Raw genomic sequence first — 24,694 nt, forward strand, 5'->3', positions numbered from 1 at the left:
CCCATTATGTTATTTCAGTGAACATTATTCTTGTGTATATGATCATAGTTTCTTTTAGTGAACCTGACCATTTGATTGTTATTATAAAAATGTATCAAATTACCTTGCTTTAATTCTAATCCATATATTTACTTTACTATTTCATTAAAGCTGATTTGTATACACTATTGATCTATTTCACCTCATTGAGTGTCCTTATTGACTTATATTCGAATATTTGGATTGAGTGACAGCTGTAAGTCCACTACAGTACAATAGCCAAGAGACACATAAAATAAAAAGAATAAGACATACAGCTGTTTGGCACAAAGACTTCAAAATGTATTAATTCCTTCCACATTCTATGTATATACTATGTAATATTGTTATTTATTTCGTCTTATAAGATATTTGTTTGTTTTTTCTCCTTTCAGGCTAGGGGTCTACAGTATCCCTCTCAAAGTATCTTAGAATATTGTTTTTTATCGTTTTTGATTGTTGTCTATCAACTTTTGTATTGATAAGGAGATGTGTTGTAATTCACCTGCATTCAGGTGTGAATTGTTCCACTTTCTTTCCTCCCGTTATTCTCCCTGTCACTATTCCGCCCCCTTCCCAACCCTATGGAATCTTCCTGTAGTGAAGGACACTGAACGAAGCTTCCGTGTGGTTGACAGTTGCTCTGACTGAAGAGTTAATGGTGATATGTTTATGCATTAAACTCATTCTGCTGCTGAACTTTCATGACTTATTACAACAGGTCTCAAGATGCTTGTTTCCGGTCCAGGGAGGACCTGGCTTGGCAGTTCGGGCTGGACGGTTCCCAAGAGGCACAGGGTCAAGACTGATTTGCTTATGGCCGGGTCTGAACTGGGGTGGCGAAGTGAGCTTAAGAACGATGATGGATTCAACCCAGATCTGTGACTGAGGGTGAGTATCTGAAAAGTTTCTGCGCTCCGTCCATCATCTCTTTGTGTTTGCACCAGCGATGTCATTTAACAGATAATGAGTGTTGTAATAGGTGAGGTCATAAGCAGTGCATTGTGGGGACTCACAATATAGTTAGACCAGTGAAGTAACTGGCGAATTTCGGAGTTTTATTTTAGTTTTTTAAGCATTATTTTTTATATTGGTACAAGGCCTCACTATTACATCACTTTGTCTTATATGTATATACATGCACACACACCCCTTTCATGATCCCTATAAATAGCAAACACACACAGTTCTTCATATTTTATATTTTACAACAATCAGTAGTTTATTATGCATTATCTGTGCATAAACTTTATGCATCAGAATTATAGTAATTATTAAGGTATTAGCAGTCATAATATGCAGCAGTCCAACGGTCAGCAACCAAACATCTCTACAGAAACTAAAAGCAGTAACATATCTCACAGAAATCAAATAAAGATGCAAAAGAAATGGAAAAGTACACACAGTGTGTTACTTTTGCTATATTGTGTGCGAGTCTGCCAGCAATGCAGTGGGGGCTTCATGGTTACTATACATACAGAAAGCAGACAGGGGTGTTGTAAACTTAACAGAGGCCTCTAGACCTGGTAAGAAAAGCTAAATGCCAGGAGATAACACATGGATTCTACTTTGAAAAGAGATCAGACAAGATAGCATGTTTTGTAAGTTTGATTAAAGAACCATTACATGAAAACTGCCACTAAGCATCAGAGCTCATTACGGAGGTCATTGAACACTGTGAAACTAAATGAACAAGACACATCAGTGACATCTCAAACCCTGCAAGAGAACGGATATCCATTCGAAGGTTAAAGGTGGAAGCGATCCAAGTCAGATGCCCTTTATTATCAAGACATAGGACTGGATTTAAATCTTGGCGGGAACCTTATGGGATTTATATTTTGGTGGACGGGATATCTGTCACCTTTGTGACGAAGTAACCCGTCCCTAAGACCTAAATCAGGACCATTGCTTGATCAGTTCAAACATTTACTAAACTGATCTAAAGAACGACATACATGTTATATATTTACAATGTGGTACCGCACTGCATTACAATGTATTGGTCCACATTGTTCATACTTACAGGGATGAACTTGGTTAATGGATTAAGACATTCCAAATGTTGCCTTCCTCATTAAAATATCTTTTAGGTTTCATACTATTATTTATATACGTTGTTGTGAGTTCTACTATTCTATTTCATAAAAGCTTGTTTTGTGGTAAGTTTGACAAATAAACTCTTTTTGTTACTTAATTATTTTGTTAATAAATAATTATAGCCTCAAAAGAGAACAGAGTATGGCAAATCACATAAGTTTGAAGCTATTAGTAGAGAGGATGCCATAACTAGGTGTCCTGTTTCGCTCCTTCCAGACACCTTCATGCGCGGTTGCCGGTGGAAGAGGCAAAGTGGCTGCAAGGGGCTTTTGGAGTCAGTGGCTCCACCTGCCTATCACATGGTACGGTCTAGAAATGCTGAAATATGAAAGGCTTTCCCCAAGAATGTTGACATTATTAATCACCTCTTAATTTCCACCACTCAAATCGAGTAGTTTAATTGTAGATGAATCGAAATGCTTTCTTCTGTCCAATGAGGATTCTCTTTCGAAACGCAAGAGTAATGTAAGGAAAATAATTGTCACATACAACGTAAACTTTCCTAACTTTTGTGAAGGAAAGTTTCAATTCTATTAAGGACACAGAAGCAAGGATTATGCTAAACTTTCTTCCTTTATTTGAGCTCATCAGCCATTAAACCATCATAACCTTACAACTCAGGACTACAGTTCCCATGAATCCATGCCCAGAACTTCCCAATTCACCAATCACATCAGCCTCCACACAAGACCATCTCCAAGGAACAGCACTTTGTCTTTCTTTGTGCGAGAGCCTGACAATAACAGTTTCTCAATGGTGATTTCACTTCTGTTCATCTCCTAGAAAAACAAGTACACAATTACCACAGCGAGCCATGCCATACGATACTGCAAAGCAGTTGCTGCATAAAACATATTAGAAAACCATGTAATAAACTACATGCAATGTCACAACCTGGAGACCATCAAAATTCGATAAGTGTTGAAAATTGGTAAGATATACCCATCCTAACGGAATGCTCATAGGGTACCAGGAAGGGTAAACACCTGTGGTAGCCTCTCAGGCTGTGTAATCCTCGCCTCAGTGTTCGTAATAGAATTGAAACTTCCCTTCATGATAGCTTCAACATTTTACATTCTATGTCAGGACCAGAGGCTCAGATTATGCTCGTTTAACGCTACTGATTACCAATGATGACATACCCATCACTGGCTTAGCGTAAACTCTTTTAAATGCGGATTCAGACAACTAGTTAGATGCCCATAACATATCCTCCAATTGTCCCTCTGTCAAAAAGGCTTTGAAAGCCATGACCCCTCTCACTGTGTGGGCCCCAAACACGGAGGTATCAATGACTGCTCCTGACATTACACATGTAACCCATCCAGCAACGGTGGGAGAAGACACTGCCTTAAATGTTGTTTAGGGAGATCAGCAACTGTCTAGTACTAGCGGGTGTAATATCTTCGGTCGAATCCTTATATGCTCTGATGTGTCAAAGCAGAAACGGTTTCAAAAGGTCTGGGAAGGCCGGTTAATGAACCAACCTAGCATGGGTTTTGGTTGTTTCAGATACCATGTTGAAAATTCTACGGCCCGGACATCTGACAAACGCTTACATGAAACTGAGCATAGACGCATTGCAAGCTTACCTGTTAGTCCTTTCAGAGACAAAAATCTATTGTTTTGCCAGAACTCCAAGAGGGGGAGACCCACACTAACATCCCAGAGTTGTGAATACTTGCGCTCAGGTCTGAACAGCCTAATCTCTCTCAGGAGGTGACAAACTCAGGGATGCTCCCCTACAGGAATCCCATTGGGGGGTTCATACCCCACTGTGATCTCTGACCTGTGTTGACGGTATGATGTCAAATCAACCTGTGACAATTCGGACAGGAAGTTCACCATATGCACTAAACCTTCCCCACAGGATCCAAATCCCGTCCCACACACCAAAAGGACCACCTGTGCCAAGCTAAGCCATACTGTTTATTAGTTGAGTCTGCCTGCGCCTTTCTGATGGGATCAAAGTTGGTTCCGATAGAGCCCCGGTTGTCCCAAACATCTCCTGTAATAACCAAGTAATCAGTTTGAGCGAGCGGTTTACTACTAGCGGGTGTATTTTTTCCTTCACATCCATCAGAATGTTCGAATTCTGGGGAAGTAGGATTGAAGAATTTATAGAACTTCCCAGAGGAACTAGAACCCACACTTGGATCGCCAAACCCCAGTGATACTAGAATTAATGATGCCAAATGTCTCCTGCCGTGCGCTGTCGACCTGGTTATCATAGAGAATGGGGGGAAATGATATACTTTGAGATGACTCCAAACCTGCAAGAAAGCATCCACTGCTAATGCCAGACAACCAGACTCCAACTGAGGAATAGGGGAAGTTGGTGACTGAGATGCGAAATAAAGAGGCCCACTTAACAGGGGTCCCGCTTGCTCTTGACATCTGGAATATGCCCAGGTCCAGTTTCCAAGCACTATAATGCTTCAAGTTTAGCTTCTGTAGTGCCTGAGATCCTGTGGTCCAGGCAGAAGTGCGATAAGTCCCTATCAAGATTCACCAGAACGTTGGACCTTGTGCAGCTGAGGTGGCTGAGTATTGCACCGTTGATAAATTATCCATCTTTAGGAGGATGGAACAGGACACTGTCTCTTGTGAGTGACTGCACTGCAAAGGCACCTGCAAGCAGTTCTAGGCATCTGATGTGCAACACTTGTTCATACTCTGAACAGGGGCCTCTGGTAGTGATAACCATGCAACAAGCCAACCGGCTAAACTAACATGCATCGGATACGATCACCATGTCCAGAACGGAGCCTATGATGATGCTCCCATTCCACACCACAATGTAGTCCATCCACCACTTGAGCTCTGACCTGGCTTCTTTTGATAACTGGACAATGTAAAGGACCAGGAAACATTGCCTTAAAAGAAGTCGCTAGAAGCCCTACTGTCCTGGGCAGATATCTGAGAGATAAGTATTCTTTGTTCAGAGTGAGTTGCAGCTCCTTTCTGATCAACAGAGACTATGAGAAAGTTCAGAAAGCATATTGATTGTGAAAGGGTGAACTGAGATTTCTGTTAATTGATAATGAACCCGAGGTCCAGTAGCAGTGTGTGTGCCATCTGCAAAGGCTCTACGTGAGGGGAGGAGGTCCGGTTTAACAGGAGAATTTCATCCAGGTAGATTATCAGTCTCACTCCCCTGGACCTTATAATCTGCCCACTGGTTTCAAGACCTTGGTGAAGCCCCAAGAAGCGGAAGAGAGACCGAAAGGAAGTGCTAAAAATTCATACAGTTGGCCTGCTCACTTTAATTGAAGGAACTTGTGATGCGGCAGAATTTTTTTAATTGTAAAATAGAGGTCAATAATTGGAATCCAATTATCAGGAAGTAGCCTGTCCCGGAGGAGATGGAGGTTCTCCATCTTGAAGTGGTAGTTAACTACCTACTTGTTGAACTCCCTCAAGTTTATCACCAGACAAAGGCCCTTGTCTTTCGTTTTGACCAAGAAAAGATTGTTGATAAACCCAAGGTTGTAAAGTTGAGGGAACAATGGCTCCTTTGTGTAGTAGGGAATCAACCTCTAGAAAGATTAAGTAGCTGTCTCCTTCCGCCAAACTCCGGGGTTGTACTGTAATTTTGTAAAACTCTAGAAACCTGCTAGTGTTTGTAACACTCAGGTATACCTTGTAATTTGCCTTCATTTGGGAAGAAACATCCCCAGGCACCCTCCCACTTTTGGTTGGGAAAATGGGTATTCCTCACCTGAAGTTCCACGGGGGCATTGGTGGAACCGAAGAGTGTTCCTCGGCCCGGCATCTGCACCTCTGCCTCTAGACCAGAAGAAGCCTCCAAAACGCTTCTGGTTTTGAAACCGGTATAGCCGGATTAATGGAACATTTGGGAGGCTGAGGAATAGGGGAGGCCAGGAGAGCACTCCCTGCCTCTACAAGCCTCACCTGTTTACCAAAACCTATTTTCATAGATTGCTGGGCCTCGTCCAACGAGGAAACGGCGGTAACACATTTACAAAGCTCTTTTACAAAAGGGTCTCCAAAGAGGCTGCCTTTCCCGACTGCACCCGCTTCCAAAATAGCTAGTTCCCCCAGTTTGGGGTCCATTTTGATCAGCAAGGAGCGACGCCTCTCTGTAGACTCTGTCCTTAATGAATATGGCAATAAATTTGGTAACTTACAGCAGCAGCTGAGGAGCAAAGACCCACTGCTTCAACGGCAAGCTCAATACAAAAAATAAAATGATAATACCGTATTTTTTGTATTGAGCTTGCAGTTGAAGCCAGGTTAGGTTAGGGCCGGGCTCCCTGACATCGAGGGAGGACGACTGGTGGCTGTACCTTAAATGAACACGAGAGTGTAGCCGGCCAAATGTCATGCGCACGTTGCATGTTCCCCACAGGCTGCATTGTACAGCCTGGGTGGAGAACATACACAGCCTCCTGGTCCCTCTCCGAGTGCTCAGACCAATCACAACACTGCTGTAAGGCAACGTTGGGATTGGCTAGGGAATTCTGGGAGGCTGTATGCTTCCTGCTGCGGAGAAGAGGATGAAGAAGAGGCGGCGGCCGGCAGTATTCAGTAAATGCTTTAATTTCTTTTTTTTATTCCCCCTCTTTCTTCCCCCATCCACCACCACGCTCGGTAGCCGCCAACACTGGCAACTTAAAGAGGGAGTACTAATGTACTTACAGCCAGGAACGCAGAGGAGACGTGCACCATACGCTCACACACTGCGATTGGATATGGAGATAAGCGGGAAAGAACTCAAGTGTCTCCTTGATGTTGGCGCCGACTAGTGGCGCTGTGTAGCCAGGCTCTGCGAGCTCGCCATTGAAACGTGCCACCTGCAAAGATTGTTAGCTGGACTCCAGAAGCGCAGCGGGTCCAAGTTATAGTGCAGAGGAGCCTAAGGGCAGCTGAGAATACCTGCTGATCTCGCCTGTGGTGAAGGGCATAACACATGGGGAAACCTCGACGAGTCTGCTAGTGGGTCAGTATACAAACGCTAAATTATGGAACAAACCCACACCAGTAAAACGGAATAACATGCCAATAAGAACACATTAGTCACACATAGAACATCAACAAGGAAGAGAACTCATCTGGCTGCTGAGCAGCAGAGAAAGAGAAGTGCTGTTGTTTAAAGGATGCTCTTGTGTGATAGCAGCTGATGTGATTGGTGAATTGGAAAGTTCTGTACTTGGACTCATGGGAACTGTGGTGCTGCATTTTAAGATTGTGATGGTTTAATGGCTGCTGAGATAAAAAAAGGAAGAAAGTTAAACATAATCTGCATCTCCGGTCCTGACATACAATTCTTACTAATGGGTTATTGCCTTAGGGTAATGCTACAGGTTCTATACAGATATGTAGCAACACAACTTGTATCTTGAAGATAATGCTCTCCAATATAGGAATATAAGAATAATTCAACTTTCAGTTTTTCATTATAAACTGGTTCCTAATCTGTGGTCCGAGGACCCCTGGGGGTCTGCGAGCCCTACTGAAGTGGTTCGCAACTGTTTTTACAAAATTAACCTACTTTAAAATTAACAAATTGAAATTAATAAAGTATATCCAAATAAAGAAGCAAATTAGAAAATCTGAAACTCCTTTTTATATAAGATTGTGAATTAAAGTATAATATTGAACTATTTTGTCTAGAATATACTTGTTTTTGCCTTTTTGTGTAATATTTTGAGGAGCAATTATATAAATTGCTTAGACAGGGTGTCCTTGGCTTCCAATAATGACTCGGTGGCGGTCATGGATTCCAGTAAAGATTCAGTGGAGGTCCACAGAAGTCAAGAGGTTAAGAACCGCTGTTCTAGCTCTTTGTTCTTCGTAGCTTTGGTATGCTTTCCATATGTTGTCTTTCATGGGAAGTAAGACATCTTTTCTGACTAAACCCTTTTCCACATTCCGTACACTTGTAACGTTTTTCTACAGAATGTATATCCTCATGTTTCCTAAGATCTCCCTGATGACTGAAGCTTTTTCCACATACAGTGCATTTGTAAGGTTTTTCACCAGTGTGCGTCCTCTCATGCAGAGTAAGAATGAATTTACGGCTAAAGCTTTTGTCACACTCACTGCACTGATAAGGTTTTTCCCCTGTATGTGTTCTTGCATGACTAGTAAGATGGTGCGTACGCCGGAAACATTTGCCACATTCGGTGCATTGATAAGGCTTTTGTCCATTATGACAACGCATGTGGACATAAAGATTTCCTACAATACTAAAGCTTTTTCCACATTCAGCGCACTGATATGGTTTCTCACCTGTATGCGTTCGCACATGTTGGGTTAGAGAAACATGATCACGAAATCTTTTCCCGCATTCACTGCACTGGCATGGTTTCTCATCTGTGTGTATTTTTACATGTTGAACAAGACAGCGTTTGTCAAAAAAGCTTCTCCCGCATTCTGTACAGTGATGTATTTTTTCTCTTCCTGTGTGTATAGTTTTGTGCCTAAGTAGATCCCCTTGTTGACTGTAACTTTTCCCACATTCACAGCATCGAAAGGGTTTTTCACCTGTATGAATTCTACTATGGATGCGGAGTTTAACACTAGAAGTAAATCTTTTGCTACATTCTGAGCACTGATAAGGTTTCTCCCCAGTGTGCGTTCTCTCATGGACAGTAAGATTTCCTTTTCTATTAAAGCTTTTCTTACATTCAGAGCACTGATAAGGTTTCTCACCCGTATGCATTCTTAAATGGACAGTGAGATTCGGCTTCCACCCAAATCCTTTCCCACACTCACTGCAAATATGTAGCTTCTTACCCACATGTGTTCTTCTGTGGACAGCACTGTTTGTACCATGTTTATTGGCCCGATATTGTTTTTCACCTGTGTGTTTTCTTTCATGTCTCCTCAAGTCATTTTTATCATAAAACCGTTCGCCACATTCAGTGCAATAAAAAGGTTTCTCTCCAGTATGGATTCTCTCATGTCTAATAAGAGAAGCCTTTGAGTCGAACCTTTTCTCGCATTCTGTGCACTGATATGGCTTCTCTCCTGTGTGTCTTCTTATGTGAACTTTAAGACCTCCCCTCTGGCAGAACCTTTTCCCACACTCAATGCACTGATGCGGTTTTTCCCCTGTATGTGTTTTCTCATGTTGAGTTAGACTGGCTTTAGCACTGAAACTAATGCTGCATTCGGAGCACGAGTAGGGTTTCTCGCCAGTGTGTGTTCTCTCATGGACAGAAAGCTGTCCCCGCTGACAGAATCTTTTCCCACATTCAGAGCAGTGGTATGGCTTGTAACCTGTATGTGTTCTCTCATGGTAGATCAGGTGGATTTTGTAATTAAACTTTTTGGCACATTCAGAGCACTGGAAGGGCTTGTTATTTGCATGTATTCTTTTGTGGACGATAAGTTGGTGCTTTAAAGTGAACCTTTTGCTACATTCAGAGCACTGAAAGGGCTTGCTACCTATATGTATTCTCTCATGGATGATACATTGGTTTTTTACCATGAACCTTTTCCCACATTCAGAGCACTGGAAGGGCTTGTCACCTGTATGTATTCTCTCATGGACAGTACGTTGGTGCATTAACCGGAACTTTTTCCCACATTCAGAGCACTGGAATGGCTTGTTACCTGTATGTATTCGCTCATGGATGATTAGTTGGTGCCTAAACCTGAACCTTTTGCTACATTCAGAGCACTGATGTGCTTGCTCACTCAGCGGCATCTCTTGTGTATAGTAAGCTCTGTCACCTATGGATGGTAAGCTCTGTTAGCGAAGAATAGTGAGCTCTGGCACCGTATGACAGGGAGCAACCTCTATCTCCTGTGGATACTAGGCTCAGAAACCAGAGGCAATAAGGTTCAATCAGCTGCATATAGTAAGCGCAGTCTTATTTGGACCGTACGTTCTATCTGCTGTGTAGAGTACGCTCACTTGGATGTGGATAGTGAGTTCTGCCAACTGTGGATAGTAAGCTACGTTGGCTGTCGCTACTGAGCTCCACTGACTATGGCTTGGGAGCGCTCCTGCATAAGTGTACTCGCATAATTTCACACTCGAATGCATCTTTCATGTTTAGAAAGAACTATCTGCTGGTTGAGATATTTTACCAATTAACAAACCCAGACTGTGTTCTTTCAATATAAAGTCTAATATGTAATAGAAGGAACAATGTATAGGCCAAAAGAGTCAGAATTCGTAAGACGTGTCTTGCCTCAGGGACGTGGTTCTCTGATGTGACCACTAAATTGATGGGTGACTCAAACCAAGTTCACATTCTGTAAACTTCTGATCCATCAGTTCCTGATTAGGTTCCGAAAACTGGCCTCCAGTGTAGTGTCTGGTGCGCCTTCACATCTTTTTCATTACATTTTTTGCGGTGTTGGCCCTTCCGGTGATTGAACACAGGCGTCACTGTATCAGGTTCTGCTGAAGCTTTAATACCTGTTGGATTAAAATAGTTTCTCCGTTAGCTTTCTGCATGTACAAAAAAACACAAACAACATTAAAGATCTGATCTTGTGCACTATAAAGACACGTGTGCATATGTTGGGAATTAGTTAGAGTCACGTTCCTGACAGGAGCACTGGGGCAGTAGGGGTCTGAAAGTCTGTGAAGTAAAATAACTTGGGAAGTTGAACAATGCCTTTTTGAAGTCGCAAAGGGTCCAATTCGCAGAATCGTGCCGTTAATGATTGTAAAAAAGCATTTGTCTTAACTTCAAATTTAAATTGCAATTCAGTAACCTGTTACCAAATTACAATTTAGCTTTGCGGGCAAAAACCATTCAGCATTTGGAAAGGGCTTATTTAGAAAGTTCTGTCTAGTTACAGAATTAGATTGGTATGTATTAATTGTCTGCGACAAAATGCTGGTTGCAAAATATTATTCTTTTACCACCACCTCCCAGGAGGTGGTAGGCCATTCATAAATAGGAATGGGCCCTAATTCGGATGGGAACGGGACCCAAGTGGACCCATTCCGCTTTCTGAATGAGTGACAAAAACAATTTTTAAGATTAAGCAGTGGTCCCATACTTACCCACATGTACGAACGTGCACTTGTATTCGTTTTCTTCCAATTGCATCCAGATTTCTTTCATGGAAATGAGTTACATTTAAAAGAAGAAAAGTATATTTGAAACCAAACACAGACGAGGTGGTCTGCTGACCTCAGCATGTCACCGTCCCTGTGATGGCTGCAATTTCTAAGGGGCCGCAATTTGCGACCTAGGTAGGTCAAATTGTGACCCACTAGGAATCGGTAATTTCTGAAACGACTTATTAGTACATAGTTCAATACTTATATTAGCACACTGGTTGCAAAAATAGTGATCGCAAATTGCACCAAATATTTTGTGACCAGTTCTTAAAGCACATTGCCCCCTGAAGAAATGAACACTTAATGGGTGGCGCCATTAGTCTCCTTGCGTAATATAGTCAGGTTCATGGGCAGTTTCACAGCAGATCGCAAAACTACTGATCACAAAATAGCTGCCTAATCATTTGGACAACAAGATCCAGACCAGCAATATGGTTTGGGATCGGACAGCACCACTACAGTTCAACAGTAGCACGATACAGCCACATCATAAAGAACTCTACTTCCACATAATTGAAAACATCAATACAAATAGAGAGAACATGACAGAGTTGAGACTCAAACAAAACAAAAGTATCTGGATATTCTGTCTGGATGTTGTTGTGCGTGGACTTATGGATGCAGAGATGTATTATTGGTTTAGCTAATATATATCTGCATACTATTTTTCTTTCGGTATCCTTCATGAGATATTGCTATAGCTGTCACAATTGTGATATGTTAACCAAGTTCAAGCTCTATTTAAAATTTTTATGTTATACTCTAGCAGCCCGTCCCGACGTTGTCCGGGTACGAAAAAGAATGTCTTAAATGGTTAGAATAGGCAAGGCAAAGTTTTTTAAAAGTTCATGGCATAGTACATTTATTGTTTCATGCCACTTCCCTGTGCGGCTGCTCAGAACCCCTCTTTCTGTTGCGCGGAAGGTGAGCTTGTGCTTTGCGGTTTGTTGTCCTTTCCGCAGATGTGAATGTGTGTGTCCGCTCCTGCCGACGCCCCTGATCAGTCCTGGCATGCACACTGAGTGTGTGTGCCTTAGTAGGTTCACGCACTCCCCAAAGACTTGCTTGGTGCACATAGACGCCCCACAAAGCGTCACTGCCAAACGCCACAACTCCAAGGACGCTATTCCCCCTCTCCGCAATGCTTCCGGCGTCTTTGTGAAAGCTGTGCCCCTTTCTTTATGCCTGCCCCCTGTGACAACGCCGATGGCTCACAAATGACTGAAACTTTGTTTTTGTTCCCGCCGCAAATACTGTGAGTGTTATCATTAATGAAGCGTGAATGGGCTTGCACAGTGAAATCGGCGGCCATTTCTTTATGCCAGCCCCGGCCCCTCTGACAATGGTGACGCTCACAAAGGCGTGAATGTTGCGCCGAGTGAATAGTGCACTTTTTAAAGCCGCACCCTTTTTTTATACCAGCCCCTTCTGCCAACGCCGAGGCTCACAAATGAGTAAAGCTTTGTTTTAGTTAGCGCGGCAAGTTCTGTGAGTGTTATCAGTATCAGTAATGGAGCGTGAATGTGCACGCATACTTTATTATCGTTTTTTGTTTTGGGCCAGGCCCCTCTGATAACAGTGATGCCCACAAAGTGTAGTTTGAGACGCCCATCGCTACTTTGACACGCCCATCGCTGACAGCAGAACACCAACGCCCACAAGGGACTACTTTACCCCTAAGGTTGTTTGACCTTTCTAATGTACATGGTGGCCAGATGTATAGCCTATGTCCATCTGCTGCAACTCCCCTTTACAATGCTGTATTGGGTGGTGTGATTGGTGCTGTACTTCTCAAAGGTTTCAGCTCTCTCTTTATAATAGTAGTATAGATAATCATAAGAAAACCTGCAATGTAAGTGATGCTGAATTATCACAGTGCAACAGGTAAAAAGCTCAATGTCTCTTATTGATATTACAACATGGTTTACACACAGGGCCGGACTGGTAACCGAAACCGGCCCTGTCAAAGTTCTCAGCTGGCTCCTGGGGGTGTGGTCGGGGGGGATCTGGGCTAGTAGAAAGCTTCCTACTGCTTTTTGCTTATGTTGCAGGGAGCCGATATTGCAGCTGTGCTGCAAAACCGCAAGTAACAAAACAAAACGCCCCCCCAAGTGACTTAAACCTGCCCCCACCCTGCCACCGGGGAAACGCTCAGTGCCCACTACGGCCAGTCCGGCCCCATTTAGACAGCCCAGAAAGCATCAATCAGCGACTTCATTAGAAGTCACAGGCATCTGTCGGTTGGTGCGAGCTGCTCTATTGGAATCAAAGATTTTGTTATGACCCTGCATCTGCCACAGCTCACTCAAGACACACATAGATCAGGCGTCTACCAACTCCTATTGTGGGAAGTTGTTAGGTACCTTAATGAAGGACCCAATTGTAAACACCCTAGAGACTCCAGATCTGGGGAACAATATGGTTTAGTTGCAGCAGCACTAAGCCTCTGCTTATTCATCTGAAGGTTTGGCCTTTTGGCTATAATCATGTCTATCCTATAAAATAAAGACTTCGGAAACAAAGCTTTTTCGATCTTTTGGGGCATCTCCACTCCTCCTGGTCCTCATCTTAAATGAATTAACATTTACAATCGAAGCTCCGCATGGACTGTAGAATCTCCCATAATCGGGTTAAAGGATGAGTATTTGGTGGGAATTGTCCACTTGTGTTGGCTACAGACTTCACTGAGACGTACGAGCTCACGAACGATGAAGACGAGTGAGGAGTACCTGTACCCACAGCCCCTCCCCTAAAAATGTTGTCCTCTGCTGTTCCACGGATTGCTTAAAGTATACAAATGATTCTGTCGGGTGTGTACTATTACTTTCAGTTGGACCGAATCATAAACAATAAAAACATTTAGAAGCTTTTTCATTAAGGAAGAAAGAATGTATACATTTTAAGGTGAGTTCATCTACGAGAAAAGAATGTAATTCCAAACAACCTAGGGTAAAAAACACTTTTATAAATTCTTTTAATTTATAGTTACCCTGATTTCAAATATGAAAAGGCTGTACAAAATACACAATGGCGCATCAAAATATGAAGCAAGGTGACATTCAGTGCTCAGTGATATTGGTGAAGGTGTCAAAATATACAGTGATGTTTAACCGCATGCGTGCGGCCGCGATTTTTGCGCTGTGCGGCTATTTACGAAAAGCCGCGTTACATGACGAGCTGAGCTCGTCATAAGCATGCGAGCGGCGCAACTCATGACGAGCTCAGCTCGTCATGCGCATGGAAGGGGTTAAGAGGGGGGACAGGGAGGGGAATTTGGCCAGTAGAACAAGGTTATCAGGAACTTCTGAGGACTACATCCGTTGGTCTTCTCACAGAGTCCTTAGTGCTGGTCCAAAGTATTGAAGTGTCAACGTTTCAACCCTGGGCGAGCCCTCTTAAAGGGTCAGAGTGGGTCTTCATCAGGACTGGGAAGGGCGTGGGGGAGGGGGGCTAACAGCCTCTACGGGTGCCCAGTAAGGCGCACCCAGGTGGGGTTATAGTAGAGGCACTGGTAGTTCTGTAGCTGATACGAGGTATTGACTCCCTGGTTTGTTATGTCTTTGAATCAAGAAAACTGTTCATTTTGGTGCGATCAATTCATATACGAGGAAGCTCATCAAAGATGCAATGCACTCGCATGTAACCATTTCGGGCAATTAAAGGCCCAGGGGTACTCTTTGAGAACTTGTATTTTATCCAAGTGACGGTCTGGGGCAGTGATTCCTTTCTTGCTCTGTCAGCACTCGCTCAGCTCAGCTGAGCGAGCGCCATTCTAGATTCTAAAAGACTAAAGCCCTCATTACAAATTGCCCCTTAATAACGAGAGGACCATTGACAGAAATGACCTGCATCTCCAATCAGACTAATGAGATTTGTGGGATAGCTGAAGATCTCTTTACTCTCACCCGGAGTCTTCAGCTGCTTATAAGGGTGAAAGTCTGGTCCAAAATGAGGATCTAAGAGGGGAATGGGACCCGATTCCTCATGTAATTTCTCATTAATTAATGGAAGTTCATGGCCACGCTTGTCAACTGATACAGGAGTGCTGTAACTCTGGGTCCAGGAAATCCGGCCTATTTCCCAGGCTGGTCCTACTAAGGGCATTAAAAGGTTGCTTACATTATAAGGTTCACTTGTAAGGTTTTAGACCAGAGGAAAGGTTTTGAGAACGAATAGCACATGTACCTCCAAACACAGCTAGTCGGTCTACTCTATACCCAAAACCTAGCAATGACCCCACAAGAGGGGTGGTCTTGGCGAGGTGCTGTAAGAGATTACCTGGCCTGTAGTCCTTTACATATCAAACCCCCAAAACCTCAGCTCCGAGGCGTCCTGGTAGTCCTATCCTGCCTGTGATGGGCTCTCCTGGTCATCACAGCTGGCCTCCGTAGCCACATACTCTCCTTGGCAGTGTGGTCACCCCAGCCAGTGCACTGCTTCTGGTCTTCAAGGCCCGGTCCTGCAATCTCACAAGACTACGGTGACATTTCCAAATCTGCAAAAGATTAGGCAGCATCTTGGATGCAGTTGTATTTTAACCGTACCCAAGGTATGGTTTGGCTCTTGGATTTCTTCTACAAACGTCAGAGGAAATGTCTACGCCTGCTCCAGGTCGGCACTCAAAACAAGCTTACCAGCTTTGGACCTCCAGAACCCTGTTCTTCGATCTCATTCTTCAAGTGTTCGTTTTCTCATGTCCAGTCTTGAAACCCTGCATGAAGTAAGAAAAACAAAGAAAAAATATTAGTGTTGGACTTGGCCCTTCTGGCAGGTTCACCCCTGAACTTTTTGCCTTTTAATGTTACATCATTCTAGTGATTTCTGGTCTTTGCGCACTTTAGCACGGTGGCTCAGTGTAAAGTGCGTGCACTCTCTGAGTGTGTGTGTGTGAGATTGGCCTGCCCTCCCATAGGAATGCATGGGGGACATGTGTGTCCATGGTAGTTCCTGATGTGTGCGGAGTGCTGGGTCAAGTTTGGTATTTGCGAACTCGTGAGAGTAAATGCTGCGCGATGATGTATGCGGCTTTACTGTATCTAGTGTGGAAGTGCCACTTCTAGAAGTTGGCATGTCGGTGCAGTTAATGTGATTTGACTGTCTGGCTTGTGATTGGCTGGAGCTGGCTGTTGTGCCTGGCTCCAGGAGTCAGAATGGGTCTGCCCCGGTGGTGAATGGGGAGATCTGCATGTTGATGGCAGGGAGGGGCTGTGCCTGGGACCTGAATAGGGCTGGGCTTTCCCTCCACAATGCTGACTCCGCCCCCTGTGGTGTGACTGATGTCCCTAGCCTGTCCTGTGAATGGGAAGAGGGGTTGAGCACAACAGAGTGTTCCAGAACCATCTGCGTCTGGTTTTCCCCCACCCTGCACCCTAGAGACAAAGGGATTTGGTGTATAAAAAGAGGCTGTGACCTCATGTTAAATGTTCTTGTTTCCTGACTTGAATCTACCAGTGGCGTGCTGGGGCCCAGGGGAAGGCTGGCCTCCCTGGGTCCTGCCCAGCCTCTGGATGCCCTGGATACTGGATGACTGGGGGACTAGCTTTGCTGGGAGCTGCCTGCTCCTTTTCCTTGTCCTAGGAACCGTGTCTGCTGTACTTTTGAACTCTACAGGACCTTGCTTTTATTTTAAGAGCCCCTGGCTCCTTTCCTGATGCAGGGCATCACTGTGCCCCTTTGTGTTGGCCATTTCTGCCGCTGAAGAGGAACGCTCTGATCTCCTTCTCGAGGGAACCCCGACGAAGGGAATCCCCCGATCTTACCAACCTCGCGGGTGCCCACCCCGCTTATTGCCCACCCCGCTTATTACCTACAAGTGCCACCCTGCATTACTGCCTTGATTATTTTAAAAGGACCGGTGCCCACTCCGCTTTTTCTATTCTTAATTTAGAGGGAGCCCACCCCTCATTGATCCGATCCCTTCCGCCGAGAACTGCGGCCCGCCGGGTTTTAGGCGGGGCCTGCAGACGGAAGCACGAAGAGAAGTGTGTCCCGAAGGCCCGCCCGCCAAGGAGAAGCTGCGCCTGGCCTCGCGGGCTCCATTTCTCAGGTCCCGGTCCCGAGACGGGGGACCGGGTGAAGAGGCGCCTGTTGCGCCCCCCTCCAGGAGCGAGATAGTCGGGCCGAGCTCCCCGGAGTGAGGGGAGCCCCGGAGACCGCCTGCCGCCGGAGGAGAGGAGAGCAGCCCGGTGAGTGTAAACAGGCTGGGTGTAGCTCCGTCCATGTTGTGGTGCCTTGTGAGGCACAGTGCGGTGTCCCGGCCTATTTTCCCGAGCAGCCCCCGCCTGATAGGGGGACGCTCCAACGTCGGGGGCAGTTGTTGTGGTAGAGCGTCCCGGATGGAAGTGGGCCGCTCCCACGTTGTCCAGCATTTCCTCGATAAGTCAGAGCCCACGAGACTCCACGCACATGGGGGGCATGTTAGAGGGTAAATTGGCCCCGATTGGCAGTGGGCCGCTCCCACGTTCCCCGAGCCCAGATGGCTCCCACAGGCCCCATTATTTTTAAGAGCCTAGAGGGCTCCTGGGGACACATTGTTTTAGAGCCTGAGAGGCTTCAGGGGGCATTGTCGTGATTAGAGCCCACGAGGCTCCAACGGGCACAGATGTTTTGAGAGCCTAGAGGGCTCCCCTGTGCGCTACATTTATCTCTAGAGCCAGATGGCTCAATTTTGCATTGTTTTGCTCCTAATGGCCAGTGAGGGCCCAAGTCGTAGTGTGCTTTCCAGTTGCCCAGCAAGTAGTGGACAGCCGCACGGTTTAGGTTTTCCTTCCTAGGTCCTTGTCTCTGGACTCAGGAGTGAGTCGCACTCCTTCGCCCCTACTTTGGCCTTCCCCAGCTGCGCATTACTTAGTGCCAGCGTTTAGGCCCTGTTCTTGTCCTCAGCTGCCCAGCAAGTAGTAGGCAGCTGCTACGTTTAGGTTTTTGCGCAGAGGCGCAACCTGGATCTTACTGTGATTTATGTACTACTTTTTGGGTGTTAGGAAATGTACTGTGTGTAGTAGGTTTCGCGCACCCTGTCTTGATACCTCTAAATGTATTTTTATGCTTAGGAGGTTGGTTTTCCTAGTAGTTATACTAGTGAGGTGGTGTCCCTGCGTAATATATGCCTAAGGTGGTTAGGGTTGCTTAGAGTGTACCTACCTGTTGCCAGTGGTTACTGGTTGTGTGCTACATTTGCGATTTGGTGCTACAATTATCCCATGTTCAAAGTGCTAGTTCTAAAAGTGCTTATTCCTGACAGTGGTCCATGTGGCCCTGTCCTATGTGTATATAATCCCCTGTAAATTCTGCCCGTGCCAGTGGCACAGTGTAAATTGTGTGGTTATTATCTAATGTGTTTGGTATAATACAAAGGCTATTTTTATATATAACCTTGTGTGGAGTTCCTTTTGTGGGGGGCCTGGGATGTTGTTGCTGGTGGGTGCGTGCGCAAATACTTAACCTACATTGCCTCCGGGATAAGCCTTACTGCTCGTGTCACGCTACCAAGGGGGTGAGCAGGGGTTATCTTGGTGTGTAACACCCTTACCCTGACTGGAGTGGTGGTTTCTGCCTGACTTTGGCGCAAGCCTTAGCCAACCGGAAATCCCATTTCTAACAATTAGAACTAACTAGAATACATGCACATGCAAGACGACGGCATTGAATCACGAGGAGTGAACTCAAGCGCAAATAAACAGTTCATTTTGGTGCAGCGGCTAAAGGATCACAGTGAACCATATTCCTTTTTCACTTTGTTGTCATTTGAATAAATTGTCGATAGAACAACCGGAGATGCACAAGATGATCGGGTGTGAAGGAACAATTCGGTCCTTGAAGGCCACCTGGGGGTAATTGAGGGTTAAATAAATTATTCTCAAAACAATCATAGGAGATGCAGCACATTTTTCTAATTTAATAGTAAGGCGCTGAGATGTGTATGATTTGTTTGCATAGTGTACAATTTGCATGTCTGTCACAGTTAACTGCTTACAGTGTCCTCTTTCCCTGTTTTAGAAAGCTCCACCAAGTAAAGCAATGCTTCAGAGACCCACAGCGCCAGCCAGAGGAATTGTTCTTGTGCCCCTGGCAAGTTTGTAAAGGCATGAGATCATCACCGCTGAATATAGAATGCTCTGGAAAACTGATTTCAAGATTATGGGGACCATTATCAAAACGTGTGCCACCTAATCATAAATTCACTCTGAAGTAAACTTTATAAAAAGTGCTGCCCAAAGCCACCCCCTCACTGGTCTAGTGAAGCTGTCTTATACTTGCAGTCTGGTCATTGTATTCATTGGTGGTCAGCAAACGTTGGCAATCCTTTAACAGTCTTGTGCAAGCCGTTCTGCAAAGTGCAAACTAATGTGACAAATACTGTGCTTGAGGAATGAATCCTGACGGTGGTATGTCACACTCTGGGGTGGTAAGTCCTAGATACGGTGTTGTTGACTGACTTGTGCCCTGGTCAGGAAAAGTGCTCACCAACAGAGTACCAGGGTCTATTGTGTACACTCAAATGGGTCCAACTTTTAATGTGGTTGACTACTGTGCCTGCAAGCAAACCATTACACTGCCATCAGTCGGTGGCAGCTGACTATAGTAGCAGGGTGCAGGACGTGTTTACCTCGTAACAGAGGGGAGGCTACCCTAAAGCTCTCCCTGGAATTTATTTTAGTACTTCATGACTAAACCCCCAGTTTCACTATGAATGTATGCAAAGTGTCTGAGTGTACTGGGCTAACATGTATGGTGAGTTACCCATGTTAGGGCCACCGATTTGAGCTTCTAGTGCTTAAAGGTGTAGTCTATTTCACAGGACTGGCACTAGACGGAGGTAGTGGTCTCCATCCTTCCTGAATATTTTGTAAAGCCAAGTGCTCCCTCTGGCTTGATTCATCGTAAGGAATGAGGGAGCTTAAGTTGCACTGGACTACAAACAAACAAGTTGCAGTAGATCAAAGTGTGACCTGGCAAGGCCAATATCCAAAGCGATGCTGTGACCTGGAAGAAAGGCCTTGGTGCAGCGCGGCTGACTGTCCGGCTACTCATCCTGTGCTTCTCTTGTGGTGCGGAGGTTGTGTGAGTGGACATCACAACCTGAGAGCTAGTTTCACCTGGAGATGGTTTCCAAACGATTGCAGGGTGAAAGGTGTCCTGCAGAGGACAAACCGAGGACTTGTATTTGTGGTGGTTCCTATAGGGTGAAAGTCCCAGGCCTGTATCCATGTGACAACATTGTCCTCATTTTATCATTCTAGCAGAATCAGCATATTGTCTGGTAAACTATAGCAATGTTAAGCATCACCTTGTCAATGTTCTGTATGACTATGGTGTGTTGCTCTTAGACAGACCGCTAGTGTCTGATGCATTTTCGTGAAGCATGCACAGCAGTACTCCTTTTAACATTGTCGACTGCTGCGTCACGCGCTGGCTATGTCATTCCTAATAGTTTGTGGCAACTGATTTTAGTGTTTGTTAACCTGAACCTCATTACTTGGAGGATCTCTCTGATAAATCTCTTCATGATTTTGTACCAGAGTCTCTTACCCCCTGCCCTCCCCTTTCAGTATTTGTGACCTACGGATTTCAGGGTAACACTCACTCTGTTATCACAGTTTTGTCACTTTTATGTTTTGTTTTTGTTTTTTTTGTAGAGTTTTATATAGCGCGAACTAGACCCGAACCGAATCAGGTATCAGAGCGCTTTACATAGCACAAGTTACATTTTTACATGAGGACATACACTTTCATTATGTTGTTTTGTGTTTCCCCCCCCCTATGCTCCGTCCTGTGGGTAGCTACGCCAGGGCGTTTTGTTAGCAGACCCGATGATGAAACATGTCACACACACTTGTGTGTGAGTGAGGGCAGTTTTCAAAACACACGAATTGTGCCACTGCATGTCTGTTAATGTATTTGTGTTGGCTCTTTCCTCTCTACCCCTCTCTGTGTTAACACTACGGATTTTGAAGCCATGTCTGCCAAGGGACTGGCACTGTTATCCAACTCGAGTGCAAGAAGGCATAAGGCCCTCATCCATCGATGGAAGTCCACAGTATACACCAGGCTTACTACTTAGTAGACAAGGATTGACCAGGAAGGGCCTGCACCATCAGCAGCATCTGCCTGGAAAGGGTTTCTTGTTACAATTGCAAACACTTGACAGTGAACATTTGCAGCAGGCCTGTCTTTGCACAGACTGCCACTACTCAACCCTCACAACAGACGCAACCCACTGTGTGATTTGTATACTTTAGATAATGTTTATGAAAATAGCTCCCATGTCACAGTGCATGTGTATCTAATTGTGGCAATAACACTTCTACAAAGTCACGGATCAGGAAAACATGCATAACTTGCCCTGACCTTTGTCAGCCCCTGAATGGGTTCAGTACCCAAAATATAATGCTGTGTAGTATAACATACCCATCCACAACCTATATCAACTACTGTCAATGACTGTAAAGAGGACACAGACAGCTAGCTCCCAAGTATGAGGACAGTCAAAGCTGTGGGTAATTTATAAATGGGAAGAAGAGCGGTATCCGTCAAAAACTGCCAGATTTCTGGCCTGCTCGTGTGCCTTATGCAGAGGCCAGAGGACCTTCTGGGGTGCTGACAGCAGGATTTTAGGTATCTTTAGTGCTTAATTTGAGCCAGTGGTTGCATGTGGGGGTTATTGGTACTCATTCTTTGAATCAGCACTTATGTTTCTTCCACAGAGACTGATCCAGGGCGAGAGAGAGAAAAACATAAAAGGGGGAAGAAGGAGGAATAAAAACATTGAAAGAGACAGGAAGCAGGGATGAAGAATGAACCTGCAGGAGTGAGATAAAGAGGCAGGAGGTGCCTGGTGGTGGACTGATGCATAAGGTGGAATCTTGGCTATGCAGCCTTGGTACTCCCCAACCTTCATAAGCGCGGGCTTCAGAGCAACTTATTTGACTTTATGAATTTATTTTACAAATTAAGCACTGGCTGTCTGGCTGCATCGTCGAACATTTCAATTACAACCATCTGCGTCAGGGCCCTGGCTACACCGCAGTGAGAGGAGCACTGTGCTCAGGGCAGGCCTTACAGTGTTTGTTTTTACGTATGACTACCATGAAAGTCACAAAACCTGAGAAGAGAAAAAAAGAGACGAGGATGCACAGCGCATTTAACATTGTTTTAATGTTTTATAGAAATAAGGATGCTGTAAAACTAAAAACATATAACTGCTTCCCCATGACATCAAGTGTTACATCCTCACTGGGGAGGGGGGGGGGGGGGCGGGGAGGTCACATCCTCAGCAGAGGGCCCCATCCTGGGGGTCACATCCTCCCCAGAGGGCCCCATCCCGGGGGTCCCATCCTCAACAGAGGGCCCCATCCTGGGGGGGGGTCACATCCTCAGCAGAGGGCCCCATCACATCCTCAGCAGAGGGCCCCATTCTGGGGGGTCCCATCCTCCCCAGAGGGCCTCATCCTGGGGGGGGTCCCATCCTCCCCAGAGGGCCTCATCCTGGGGGGGTCACATCCTCCCCAGAGGGCCCCATCCTGGGGGGTTACATCTTCAGCAGAGGGCCCCATCCTGGGGGTCACATCCTCGCCAGAGGGCCCCATCTTGGGGGGGTCACATCCTCCACACAGGGCCCCAACCTGGGGGTCACATACTCAGCAGAGGGCCCCATCCTGGGGGGTCACACCCTCCTCAGAAGGCCCCGTCCTGGGGGTCACATCCTCAGCAGAGGGCCCCATCTTGGGGGGTCACATCCTCCCCAGAGGGCCCCATCCTGGGGGGTCACACCCTCCTCAGAAGGCCCCGTCCTGGGGGTCACATCCTCAGCAGAGGGCCCCATCTTGGGGGGTCACACCCTCAGCAGAGGGCCCCGTCCTGGGGGGTCACATCCTCAGAAGAGGGCCCTATCCTGGGGGGGTCACACCCTCAGCAGAGGGCCCCGTCCTGGGGGGTCACACCCTCAGCAGAGGGCCCCATCCTGGGGGTCACATCCTCACCAGAGGGCCCCACCCTGGGGGTCACACCCTCAGCAGAGGGCCCCATCCTGGGGGGTCACATCCTGCCCAGAGGGCCCCACCCTGGGGGTCACACCCTCAGCAGAGGGCCCCATCCTGGGGGGGTCACACCCTCAGCAGAGGGCCCCGTCCTGGGGGTCACACCCTCAGCAGAGGGCCCCATCCTGGGGGGGTCACACCCTCAGCAGAGGGCCCCGTCCTGGGGGTCACACCCTCAGCAGAGGGCCCCATCCTGGGGGGTCACATCCTCAGCAGAGGGCCCCATCCTGGGGGTCACATCCTCCCCAGAGGGCCCCATCCTGGGGGGTCACAGAGGGCCCCATCCTGGGGGGTCACATCCTCACCAGAGGGCCCCACCCTGGGGGTCACATCCTCAGCAGAGGGCCCCATCCTGGGGGGTCACATCCTGCCCAGAGGGCCCCACCCTGGGGGTCACACCCTCAGCAGAGGGCCCCATCCTGGGGGGGTCACACCCTCAGCAGAGGGCCCCGTCCTGGGGGTCACACCCTCAGCAGAGGGCCCCATCCTGGGGGGTCACATCCTCAGCAGAGGGCCCCATCCTGGGGGGGGTCACATCCTCCCCAGAGGGCCCCATCGTGGGGGGGTCACAATCTCAGCAAAGGGCCCCATCCTGTGGGTTCAGCACTTCAGGGGTCCCCTCGAGGGGGGGGGGAGGGACAAGAGACATTAAATAACACAAGTCTGACTCTATTTAGGCGGCTGGAGCAGGAATAACCCGGGTCCCTCTGCGTTTATGAATATTTATGACATCTTTGGTGTGATGAGTCTGTACTCACCGTCTGCAGGGTCTCGAGGAGGTGTCAGGTCCGGGGGGGTTCACAGTTCATTCAAACGCCTCCTCCCGCTCCAGCCAGCTCTACCGGCCCCTGGACCCAAGAAAAAGAGAAACAAAGACCAGCAGGCCAGGCAGGAGGGACCGGAAGACAGGCGAAGCTTAGAGACGGAAAACAGGCAAAGCATTGTACCGGAAGCCAGACTTAAGACCGGAAGCCAGAATTAGGACCGGAAGCCAGTCTGCAGACCGGAAAACAGGCACAGCTAAGGGACGGAATATAGACAAAGCTTTGGACCGGAAGACAGGCACAGAATAGGGCCGGAAGTCAGACGTGAATGGAGCTCTTTTAACCGCCCTCCAGAGCTCCCAGTTGTTCCCTGGCCGGTCGGTGCGGTGAATCCGGCAGTTAATAAACTTTTAAACGTTTGCTTTGTGATTCGAAATATCTGCCAAGGTTTCAGATTGCCATGTGTGACATTTTCATAATATCAGTGTAATTATGAGTGACATTTCAACGACTATGAGTGACACTTTCTTGTGAGCAACATCAAGCAAGCTTTGAAGACGAGCGAAACAGATAAATATCGGAAAATACACCCATCTGAGCAACAAGAAACTCTAAGAAGATCTTAAAACTGCAGCAAAGCACCACAAATGGAAGCGCATTAACCAGAGACAGATGGCGTGACTGCACAGTTCTCAGAGACTTTTTCCCCCCTGAATAAAACC

The 24,694-nt window shown here is 46.3% G+C and overlaps 1 protein-coding gene across 1 annotated transcript; it reads right to left on the minus strand.

Annotated features, from left to right (window-relative positions):
* Positions 1 to 1,209: 1,209 nt before the first annotated feature.
* On the minus strand, positions 1,210 to 24,103 carry LOC144770945 (uncharacterized). Its single transcript, XM_078655783.1, has 3 exons — positions 23,967 to 24,103; positions 15,808 to 15,884; positions 1,210 to 10,516 (listed from the first exon to the last, which is right to left on the minus strand). Exon 3 carries the CDS (start codon positions 9,794 to 9,796, stop codon positions 7,919 to 7,921), a length of 1,878 nt encoding a protein of 625 aa, XP_078511909.1. The 5' UTR covers positions 9,797 to 10,516; positions 15,808 to 15,884; positions 23,967 to 24,103; the 3' UTR covers positions 1,210 to 7,918.
* Between the last annotated feature and the right edge of the window lie 591 nt (positions 24,104 to 24,694).

The sequence above is a fragment of the Lissotriton helveticus genome, chromosome 7, assembly GCF_964261635.1.
Source record: "Lissotriton helveticus chromosome 7, aLisHel1.1, whole genome shotgun sequence".
Lineage (NCBI taxonomy): Eukaryota > Metazoa > Chordata > Amphibia > Caudata > Salamandridae > Lissotriton > Lissotriton helveticus.

Excerpts from the sequence above, each read along its gene's own strand:
- LOC144770945 (XM_078655783.1), bottom strand. The coding sequence starts at position 9,796 with ATGCCGCTGAGTGAGCAAGCACATCAGTGCTCTGAATGTAGCAAAAGG.